Raw genomic sequence first — 12189 nt, forward strand, 5'->3', positions numbered from 1 at the left:
TATCATTATCAGTATCATAATCATCATTTATATCAGTATCAGTATTAGTATTCGTATTTGTATTAACCATTTATATTAATGTTAGTATTAATATTAGTATTAGTATTAGTGTTACTATTAGTGTTAGTGTTAGTGTTAGTGTTAGTATTAGTATTAGTAATAGTATTAATATTAGTATTAATATTAATATTAATATTAGTATTAGTATTAGTATCATTATCAGTATTCGTATTCGTATTAGTATTCGTATCTGTATCAATATCAATATTAATAGTATCAGTATCAGTATCAATATTAGTAGTGGTATTGATATTGGTATTGATATTGGTATTGGTATTGGTATTGGTACTGGTATTGGTTATAATATTGGTATTGGTATTAGTATTGGTATCGGTATCGGTATTAGTATCGGTATGCGTATCGGTATCGGTATTGGTATCAATATTAATATGAGTATCGGTATCGACATCGATATCGATATGAGTATGAGTATCACTATTGTTATCGGTATCGGTATCAGTTTAGTATCAGTATCAATATAATTATTAGTATATGTATCATTATCAGTATTAGTATCAGTATCAGTATCAACATCAATATCAACATCAATATCAGTATTCGTATGAGTATGAGTATCAATATTAATATCAGTATCAGTATCAGTATCAGTATCAGTATAAGTATCAGTATCAGTATCAGTATCAATATCAGTATCAGTATCAATATCAGTATCAATATCAATATCAATATCAATATATGTATTAATATTAGTATTTGTATTAACCATTATATATAATGAAGAATGTATGCATAGAATTACTTTGCCCAAAAAAAGGGAATAATTCGAAAAAAACTATTCACTAAAAATAAAAAGCACATTAAATGTACACGTATGAGTCAACGAAAAACGTGGACATGCATATAATATATAAATGATGTTTGTTAAAGCAACTGTTCAAATACTTCTTTGTACACGATATTGCAAGCAACATAGGACAAATCACCGTATTCTTAATTAATGAAAATCGTTATTTAAAATATACTCTTAACTCTAAACAATGATACGTACAATACTAATATTAATTTAATATTGATATTAATACTAAATCTAATACAAATACTAACACTAATACAAATATTAATACTAATACCAATACTAATATTAATGGTTAATACGAATACTAATACTAATACAAATACTAATACTAATACTAATATATATATATATATATATATATATATATGTATGTATATTTTTCTTTAGATAACGCGTTGAACTTATATATTGACACTAATAAATAATTACATCTTATTCATCTGGTAATGGTTGATTTGGCAGTAATTTCCTGTGTTGTTGTATCAAGATATTCAGATTAATGCGTAAGAGTGGTGTTCTGAATCAATCTCCACTCATGGAGTTGCTTGTGGCATTTAGTTTGACTGTTCCAACGTTGTCAGTTTGTATTTATGTGGATTTTTTGTGATAAAATGAAATGCAATTGTTTTTTTTTATTTTTTTGATCATTTTAAATTTAAATCTTCGATATTTTTTAATTCATTGGTTTTTTAAATTAGTGCAATTATTTGACCTTCGAATTAATCCCTGTTTCCGGTCACGGTCAATTGTACGTACCGTTGTCTCGAGTGAAGAGTATATATATATACAGGTTATTCGTCTTCTGGTCGTAGATCTAATTGTAGTTCTGTGGTCTTCTTTAACAACGTTCAGATTAATGTGCAAGACTGGTGCATTACTTTGATTTCAATCTCGGAGTTACTTGCTACATTCAAACGTGGATGGTGCTTAGAACATTATCCATTTATTTTTTATGGGGACTTTTGATTGATAAATTAAGATACGAATTTGTTATTTATTGTTCAATTGTATTTTTTTACATTCTCGACATATTTTTTATTCATTGGTTATCTACATTAACTCATTCTAAGTTTTTGAATTAATCCCCGTGCATCGCACGGGTGAGTTACTAGTTTGTTTATACGTATAAATAGGAATAAAGAATCCATTTCATTTAAATAACAACAATCATATTTTCTTCTAATTATTTCTATTTATCCTTGTAAAGAATTAATAGGCAGATAAAATTTTAAAGTAATTAATAAAAGGGGAAATGAGTGATAACCCCCTAGTTTTGAAAATATATATGAGGAGGTCCAAAGAATTTTTCCTTCCTAGTCAAAAACCCTAATTCTGAACTTATTTTGTGAGACCCCCTGAACAATATAAAATACCTGTTTTGCCCTTTTAATTCAATTCAATAAATAACCTAATCGCCTAACCCCTCTCTTCCATTCACACGTCCGCCGTTTACATCCCTCCTCTCGGTTTCTCTTTATCTCTCCCTCTCTCTCTAACTCTCTCTCGCCACTGTTCTTATTTCGAGAGAAAAATATTTATCCAAATCTCTCGGTTGGTTCGGATTCAGGTTCCCTTCAAATTCGAAACCCTAGGTTTCAGAGAAAAATCGCAAATGGTCATCGGAAGAACTTCCGTCGCTGCGAGAGATTTCCAGATTGTTCCGGTGGCGGAGATGGAGCCGTTGTCTTCTGACCATCATTCACCTGAGTGCCTTTCATGGAAACAGGTGCTTATTAATTACTTATATATTATAAATTATGTTTTTCTTTTAATTTTTGACTAATATTGTAATTCTGAATATTCATAAGGTGCTAAACTGTGTTAGTGATAATTTTTAATAATCAAATTGGATATTTATCTCAGATAAATTTTTGGAATACATGCTACTGTAGTACTGTTGTATCTGGAGAATTGTTGGACCAAATAGATAAGAATTAACTCAAAGAGCCAGTGCAATTTATTATATTACTGAGCTTATGATTTAATTTGTAGATTTATATATATTTTTAATTTTTTTTATAGATGGTCAGCAAATTGGTGCTGCAAATTGAAATCTCTGGTGTGGAATGGCGACAGTGCCATAATTAGATCAGTGCTTGATGAAATTACTCAAAAGTATAGTCTTCCGTATAAGGTTTGATTTAATTTTCATTTTCGATTTTAGTGTTCGTTTTCTCTAACTCGTATATTTTGCCGCAGGTTGCTACTTCATACAATAAGGAATGATGGGGAATAGTACACTATGAAGTTAAATTTATTAAGAGTATAGAACATTGTAGATGACTATAGTCATATACAGTAACATTACTACATGTTACTGTAGTCGACTATAGTTATATATAGTAACATTACTACATGTTACTGTAGTCGACTATAGTCATATATAGTAACATTACTACATGTTACTGTAGTCGACTATAGTCATATATAGTAACATTACTACATGCTACTGTAGTTGACTATAGTCATATATAGTAGTAACATATAGCAACATGTAGTCATGTGTGGGCTATGTGTTTTTTTTAAATGAAGAGTGATGATGATGATTTGTTTTTTGTTGAAGAACATGTGCATGTTATTGTGTATTTCAATCTATATTTGTACATATTGATTTATAAAATCAAGATTTAAATTGTGATCTTTGTTGTTTTGTGTCGATGATGTTTTTTTGTATATAATCAGCGATCTACATAATCGGTCGACTATATATAACTATACATAATTGTATATAATTTTGGAGTAAAAAGAAGGTACATGACTATATATAACTCTATGTGACTAGATAACATATAACATACTATAGTCATATGAAGTCAATATCTGTACAGGAAACTTGCTCAAAAATTATTTTAAAAAAAATTAAAAAAAAAATTAAAAATTCGAAAAATTTAAAAAATTAAAAAAAATTAAAAAATTAAAAAAAAAAAATTTTAAAAAAATTAAAAATAATAAGAAAATAAACATTTATATTGTTTTATTAAAAAAATATATAAAAATGATACATGCAGACCCAAGAAGGCTAAATGCAGTCGGGTAATGGGCATTATGCTGAATGCAGGGGTAATTATATTGAATGCAGTTGGCAAAAATTGCAATTAAGGGCACAATAGTACTTTTGCCTCTCCAGGGGCGTATCTCAAAGGAAGAATTTTAAGGGTGGACATATCCCTATATATTTTCCATACTAGGGGTGTATATCAAATGGACCCTTAATAAAATAGTCTTGTAAAGAATTGAATGACAAAACCAAGCCAAACAAACAGAAACAAATAAACTTTGAAGGATCACTCACAAATGGTAATTAATTTTCTCTCCATTTTCAATGCAAAACGGATATATTTGCTGGTTTCTTGTGGCAATTCTGACAGAGTTATAGGACGCCATTCTACTCCATTCAACTCGCAAATTTCGAAGCTCACTTGCTCCAAATCACGCAACCACGACTGTCTGAATTGATCATCTAATTGGTCTCCACTACTTTCTCTCTGCGTTAGAATCTTCCACACACACTCAATGTGCTCCCTTTCGGCAGCTCTGACGCCGTAGTAACCAATGTTTCTCGGACGACAAATACTAAACGTGCCGTTTAAAAGACACGAATAGGAAGATAATCGACAATGCAAACTCAACCTCTCCACCGCAATCGGTTTACCACAACCATTGATGCCGTGCATCAAATCTTGAATTTCGACCTCATCGTTCATCTTAGTAATTCCGAGAGTAATTTGAGACTGGCTTAATGAGTTGAGCAGTTGTTTTAGCTTGAGGAGCCACGACGATGGAGAACCGTACGCATGATGCATATATGTTACTTCCATATCGGAACACCACTTCCTGGAAGAAGTAGTTGTTGCAAAAGAGATTGATGGGGTAAAGTCTCCTTGATACTCAAAAGATTCTATATTCGGTGCATCGACAAATAGGTTGGTATCTTTGAGTCCATCGCAATGGATAATGGTGAAGCGTTTGAGGCTCGGGAATTTACACCACGAAAAGTTGTCCCATGACAACAATTCCACACCGAATAGAAACAATTCATCCAGATTACGAAAATCCGCTCCTTTGTGCAACCTAAGATTACCGCAAGAAATATTGATGCTTTCAAGAGATGGTGGATATATTTCGATGCTACAAAATTCCTCTTTTCCGAGGGTTTCGCAAAAGATTATTCGCCTTGATGTTGCTTAACCCTTTGCATAATCTGAGAACCGCTGTTTCGAACAAATTACAATTTGTAAAGTGCCATATTTGATAAACATCCCTAGGTGCCTAATAAATTAGGGATAAATCCAAAGGGAAATCATCCTTGTGAATACCCCTGGAAAGGCAAAAGTACTATACTGTCCTTATATGAATTTCCGGCTAGCATCTTTACTGATTTTTTAACTTTATTTTATTTTATTTTAATTTTTTTAGAAACCTGCTTGTTTAATTTTTTATTTTTATTTTTATATTTTTTATTAATTTTTTTTTATTTTTTTTTTTTAATCAATATGTTTACTGTATTGAAAATAATATGTCACTGTAGTAAACTATAGTCATTCTTAGTTCTGTTCTTTTTTGTACCCCAAATTTTTAGTCGATTAATTATGTACACACGCGAATATTGGTTTATACAAAAAAAATCCATAAACCACAACAACAAAAATTTATAATTTCAATATTTAATATTATAAATCACCTCATAAACCAACATATACATATTGAAAATAAACAGATATATCCATATGTAACTACATGTTACTATATATAACCAGTAATGTATACAGTCTGTAGAACAATGTAACTTGAAGCAGATGTACTTCAACCAAATTTTTTGACACCTTCAAGAAGACAAGGAAGAGAGAAACGATTGTAAAGTTGCTAGGGTTTAAAACTGATTTAAAAAGATATTTTAGGTACATCAAATTGGCCTGGGACATGGCCGACACTTATAGAAAACCAAGGAAGTAAAGGTTTTCGGCCTCCAATTTCAGAAGGCCCCAAAATATATATATATATATATATATATATATATATATATATATATATATATATATATATATATATATATATATATATATATATATATATATATATATAACAACTATGTGGTTTATTTTGGTAGTTCACGCCACCCAACACTCACCTGCAACTTAAATAAAAAAATTATTTATTCTGATGGTAGAAGGAAATGCAAAAAACACTTTTACTAAAATTAAAATATCTCTCAACTGTACTTACTGTAATACTTTTTGTGCGCCTCACCAAAATTAAAAGATATATTTTCTGTAAATTAATTTCAATTTGCAGCCTGCAGTATTATTTGTCTTGCATCAAAATTTTAGGAAAAGGGGATATAGACTCTTATTTACAACTGTAGATTTATATTATCTATTTTTTGCGTTTTTCCTAGGCTAAAAATCTTTGGAGTTGATCCAAAAAATTGGTGTTTTCAAGGAGAGGGCTACGGACTACATCTTTTGATTTTTGACATACAATTGCTAATAATGGGTCCTAAAAAATATACGTGTGGGAATAAGAAAAATAAAAAGAAACTAAAAATTGAGAAATTTGCGCAATCTCTACCAACAAAAAAGAAGTTTGTAACATCTGGCAATATTAGTACAATAGGTTAGGGTTCAACATCAGTTGAAAATTCAATGAGCACTGATTTTCCAGTTGAGGCAGGATATAATTTGAATGTTGATGACGATAATGAAGATCAAGTGAAAGAAGAAGATGAGGTCTTGGTGAATGAAGAACCTAATCAACAGAATGACGAAATTTTAACATATGCAGGCTCAGCCAAGTGGATAGTGTCTGGATTAATAGTGCTATTCATGTAATCAGCAGTCATTTTTTCAGTCATGTAATCCTTGTGTAATACTTCGGTGGCTAGTCTGATTATCTGGTCTCTCATATCTGCTTCGCGGTCTACCTGTGCTTCGGGTATTTATGGTTCTTCAACGTGCATGGTACTCCAAAATGGATGTAGATCTATAGTTATAAACGTATTACGTTGCTGGATTTTCAACGAAATTTGGCACGCACACGAAAGTCAATGAGTAACCCACAGAATGTGATCACAACTAGATGGGTCTTCTACCCCCGCTTTACCGAGCTCATCATCAAGCAAATTTAACGCATCATGTGTGACTTTGCATATCAAGCCCTGAAATACCGGATACGATGCTTCATGCATCCTGATTAAGCTGAATTTTGAAAACTCACCATTGATCATGGTAAGTTGACGCTCGACCCCGGAATCAACCTAATATTGAATGGTGTTCACAGCGCCGGTAGAAGCACAAATCCAACCATTCGACGAATTGTGAGCACTTTCCACTCTCTTGATAGCCATAAAAATAAAAACTAATAACTAAAAACACCAACAATATATTATAAAATACAGGCCGAAAATGAACCGAAAATACCAATTAGTCGACGTGTTCCCAAAATGCAAAATCTTATTAGTTCATGCTTTGACGAATTTTTGCTTGTATATTAGCCAAGTATCTTTAAGGTGTGATATTAGTTTGGGGTAACAATCATAGCGTCTAACCATTTCCTCGTAATTTTCATAGTAATCTTCTTCTGTTTTTTTTTTCCACTAATGTTGCCCAATGTCTGCGTCGGAATATAACCCCGTGTTTACTACTACCAATAAATTTCGATGCATTTTTTTCCACATTTCTATTGATGTGAAACAGACACAAGAAATGTGCAGAATCTGAAAAAATTTGGGGCATTGCTTTAATGAATTCACGATCCGTCAATATCACATCAGGTACCAGCCCGCCCAATGCACATTTCAAACAACTCAAAGCCCACGCATATGTGTCTGCATCTTCATGTGACATGAAAGCAACAACAATTGTAAAATAGTAACCAACAGAGGTAATCCCAACTATTTCCAGAAGTGGCATCTCATACCTACATAAAATATTTTTAAGTCTCAAAACATAAATATCAAATGCAATCAATGTATAATAACCCAATACTAAATACTAATTAACAACATATCTACTGGTTTTGTAAGTGCAGTCCATCAATATAACGTGAGAGAATAACCGCTAAAGTTTCAGTGAAATAGGAGCGACAAACATCAAATCAGTAAGTGTATCACTGTAGAGTATCATAGTGCCCAGCTCCATAAAGCCTAGATAACTATAAGTTCCCCTTGAGCAGTATTGATTACTGCCAAGGAGTATATATATATATATATACACTTATGTATAACAGAAAGATAGAGATAAAAGGTGAATAAATTTAAAGATAAATAGATGAAGAGTATCAGCTCAGTCTTCCAATTTTTACACCAGAGATTCACACTTTCAATATACACCACAAGAGTGCCTCAAAGAAGAACAAATCTTCTTTCTCTCTCAACACACAAACCCTAGTTTACCCAGAATACCACAAAGGAAAGAACAGATCAAGCACTCAAGCTTGCCCACTCACCAAAATCCCAATTTCATAACTCACAAAAGAAAAATTGAGAGATTTAGGTCGAGTCTAGGGTTTTATATGTGTCTTATCCACTTCCAACCTCCATGCCAGTATTTATAGGTACTTAAGTCAAATAGAGCCGGTGAAGGCTGTACTGGAGGGTCAAAATCAGCTATGTACCATGCTCTTTGACCTCCAGCCATTAATCAGTCAAGGCAGTACAAGGGAGGAAGAAGACAGAAGCAGGAGCGGCGGAGAAGAAAAAGTAAAAGCTAGGGTTTCAGAATGAGAGAAAAAAGGAAAGAGAAGAGAGTATTTAAGTGAGGAAATAAACGGTCCAGATTCAGCCAGAAATCCAAAGGATGGATTTGGCTCAGATATGGACTTGGGCTCACTTACTCTTTTGGGCCGCCTAACTCAAATGGTGGTGTATAGAATAAGAGGGTAATTGGGCTCACTGGCCCATAACACATTTGGGCCAAAAACCAACAATCACCAGCTTCGATACGAATATTTATATCGTGTTTCTTGAAGGTCACGTTTTATATCAAAGTCTTCCCTCCCATATTCTCTTTTTTCATCTTCTCAAGTTGGTTGTAGACATGTTTCACACTCGTCGATATCTGTTCATTATCCTTTCTCAATCGATCTATAATTAATGTCGGCTTCACATGACTTCTTCTAAGTAACTTCACTATCTCGTATTCTTCTGGTGTCAAACGACCACGTGCCTTAGAGAACTATCGTACACGTTTTCCGTCCTCTAGGGCACGGAAAACTTAAGTTTCCGTGCTGCGGAGGACGATTGTATACTTTCTTTTTCTTTTCTTTTTTAAATTTCCCGTGTGGTGTAGGTTCTCATACTACACAACACGATAGTATGTAAAAAGAAAATTTCAATATTTCTTCGTTTTTTACCTCGTAGAAGTCATCCGAATCGGCCATTATGTTATTTGTTGTTGTCGGGCAGTTTGTTTATCAAACAAACTTGAAATTCTCTTTTTTCGACTGTTTTTAATTGAGAGGGTTTTGGATTTTTTAGAAAGTTGGAAAAAGGTGAAATGAGAGTACCGCTACAAATAAGCTAATATCAGTAAAAGTTCCGCTGCAATTAACATTTCAGTTAATTTATCAAGATTTTACTATTTTTAATAGTGCTTAGTTCGAATTATTTTTCACAAATGAAATTTAATTAGTGAGTAATTAATCAATGTTATAAAATCATCAAGCTTGCAATGAACCTGTTTTTGGGCACATCATCATCGGCATCCCGGAACACTTTTGTGTATAAAATCTGGCCTAGGGCCCCCAAAATGTCTGGAACGGCCACGGGTAAACATACCAACATTACATTTTTTAAAAATTGGTATCCTTCAGAATTCTGTAAATATAATGTAGAAAAATGTTTTTTTCCACCCTTTTGCTATAGGGGCTACTCACTTGTAAATGCAGCACGAAACACAACCACAATACTGGCTACTAAAAAAATCACGGCGGCGTAACTAAGGAGAACATGGATACGTGACAATGGCCCGCACTAGAAACATGAAAGAAGGATTGTGCGATATCACAATGTTCCCATTCTATCGAAGTAAATATTGACTCAAATGTTGGGCCTCGATCAAATTTAATATTGATTCAAGCCTTCATTAATTCAAACCTAATCATCGAATTATTTCTAGTTAATCTTACTAACCAAGCACAGCCTAGTAGTGAACATTACCTGAAAATTTTTGGTTAGAACATAAAAAACAGAGATATATTGCTACAAATCGACAACCAGGCGATGAACAATACATACATACCTACTACATAAACTCGAAATTCAAGCAGAACTGGGATTAAAATTTTCGCAATAATTTAAAAAAGAACATTGTAGCTAACAAAAATATAGAGAATTCAAAGATGCAATCCAGCAAAGCAAACAAAACACAGAATCCAAATATCTCCGGTGACTTGGCGCACAGATTATAATTCTAATAGTAACTTGAAATAGCTCTAAACAAAAAGCATTTTTTATGATAACTCGGCTAAATCTAGTAACGCCCGATACCCCACACTCGAACAACACCGTCGGTATAACCGCTGAAAAGGGTGCTTCCATCGGCACTCCAGTTGAGGCAGGTGCAGTATATGATCTACAAACATCAAATTTCAAAAAACATCACTTATTTTGCAATACATACAAACCAATTAGTACTGTACAAAATATCAACGCACGTTTTCACAATTTCAAATACAAAGCCTGAAAATGTATATATACACTAATGACAATAACCAAGGGTTCGATACAAAACATGCAAATGTATACACTAATGACTATCACCAAAACTTCAATGGAAGCTTGCAAATGTATACAATAATGACAAACTTCAATACATTACTGGTCGAAAAATCTGAATCAATTTTGAGGCAATTTTATAAATTATAAGAAAAAAACACAATTAATCATGTCAATTACATGAATAAATTTGAATCCCTTTGAATCACTTTGGAGGCAATTTCATAAACTTGAAGAGAAAAAAACACAATTAATCATGTCAATTACATGAATAAATTTGAATCCCTCTGGACGCAATCAATCGAGAATTCGAATCGCTTTAGATGCAACTTTTTGAAACTAATTGATGATTGTCAACTTAACTTCTACAGAGAAATTTTGACCTTGCAAATCGGAAAAATGTAAACTTGTTCGCAAATTCATCGAACAAACAATCAATACTACCAATAATACAGGGGATGGGGATATATTCGACATATAACAAGAAATTAATTTGCACTTTTGTTAAATTCATCACAGATGAAGCATGAATCAATTAAGTGAATTAAAAAAAAACAAAATCGAATAAGCGAAAAGAAAAAATGTACCTTGTTCTTGCTAGCAGCGGTTTGGCCATTGCCTTCAGAAATCATCTCGCTCTCCTGCTTCAAGTCCACCTTGAGATCAACAACAACGCTCTTGCTCTCCAAATCCCAAATCTTAATCCCAGCCTCGGTCGCCGCGCAGAGCCAGTACCTATTAGGGCTGAAGCAAACAGCGTGCACAATCGAACCGGCGTCCAACGAGTATAGCTTCTTCCCCTCCGCCAAATCCCACAGCAAAATGAATCCATCTTTGCCACCACTCGCGCAAAGCGAACCGTCGGGCGAAACCGCCACGGTGTTGACGTACCCGGAGTGCCCGGCGAGGGTCGACTTCAACTTGCAATTGGTCAAATTCCAGATCTTGACCGTCTTATCGCACGACCCGGAAACAATCGTCGGCTGGAGATTGTTCGGCGAGAATCGAACGCACGAGACCCAATCGGAGTGGCCGTCCTGATCCTGGATGGTGTACTTGCACTCGCCGAGCGTGTTCCAGAGCTTGATGGTCTTGTCCCGGGAGCCGGAGACGATCTGGCGGTTGTCGACGGAGAACGCGACGGAGAGCACGTCCTTGGTGTGGCCGACGAAGCGGCGGGTGGTGGCGCCGGTCTGGAGGTCCCAGAGGCGGAGCTCTCCGTCCCAGGATCCGGAGAGGGCGAACTGGCCGTCGGAGGAGAGGACGACGTCCTGGACGAAGTGGGAGTGGCCGGTGAGGCGGCGGCGGGCGACGCCGTAGTTCTTGTCCTCCTTGGTCAGGTTCCAGAGGATTAGGGATTTGTCGCGGGAGGAGGTCACGATCATGTCGGAGTTGTCGATTGGGGTGGCGATGGCCGTCACCCAGTCGGTGTGGGCACGCATGGTGCCGCGGAGGATGAGCTGCTCCTGCGCCATTGCCGCTGCTCTTCTGCTACTGTGTGAAATGTGTGTGAGTGAGAGGAAGAAGAGGGAGGCTGAATGGAAGTAAAGAAAACCCTAGTGTTTCACAACGAGTGTTGTTTATATATGATGCGGATTAG

At 34.6% G+C, this 12189-nt stretch overlaps 1 protein-coding gene and 1 long non-coding RNA gene across 2 annotated transcripts; one reads left to right on the plus strand and one right to left on the minus strand.

The window, feature by feature from the left end:
- Positions 1–2295: 2295 nt before the first annotated feature.
- Positions 2296–3527, plus strand: LOC148768076 (uncharacterized). The gene is made up of 3 exons (XR_016033442.1): positions 2296–2603; positions 2900–3011; positions 3077–3527. It is a non-coding gene; the product is annotated as an uncharacterized LOC148768076 (long non-coding RNA).
- Positions 3528–10144: 6617 nt separating this feature from the next.
- Positions 10145–12182, minus strand: LOC105950599 (small ribosomal subunit protein RACK1). The gene is made up of 2 exons (XM_012973969.2): positions 11177–12182; positions 10145–10446 (listed from the first exon to the last, which is right to left on the minus strand). The coding sequence occupies exons 1-2, from the start codon at positions 12062–12064 to the stop codon at positions 10345–10347; spliced, it is 990 nt and encodes a 329-aa protein (XP_012829423.1). The 5' UTR covers positions 12065–12182; the 3' UTR covers positions 10145–10344.
- Positions 12183–12189: the final 7 nt, after the last annotated feature.

This window comes from Erythranthe guttata, chromosome 9 (genome assembly GCF_056151865.1).
Source record: "Erythranthe guttata isolate IM_541 chromosome 9, IM_541, whole genome shotgun sequence".
In the NCBI taxonomy this organism is placed as follows: domain Eukaryota; kingdom Viridiplantae; phylum Streptophyta; class Magnoliopsida; order Lamiales; family Phrymaceae; genus Erythranthe; species Erythranthe guttata.

Coding starts and splice junctions, on each gene's coding strand:
- LOC105950599 (XM_012973969.2), bottom strand. CDS start 12,064: ATGGCGCAGGAGCAGCTCATCCTCCGCGGCACCATGCGTGCCCACACC. Junction 10,447..11,176: donor CCGCTGCTAGCAAGAACAAG/GTACATTTTTTC, acceptor TGATGTTTGTAG/ATCATATACTGCACCTGCCT.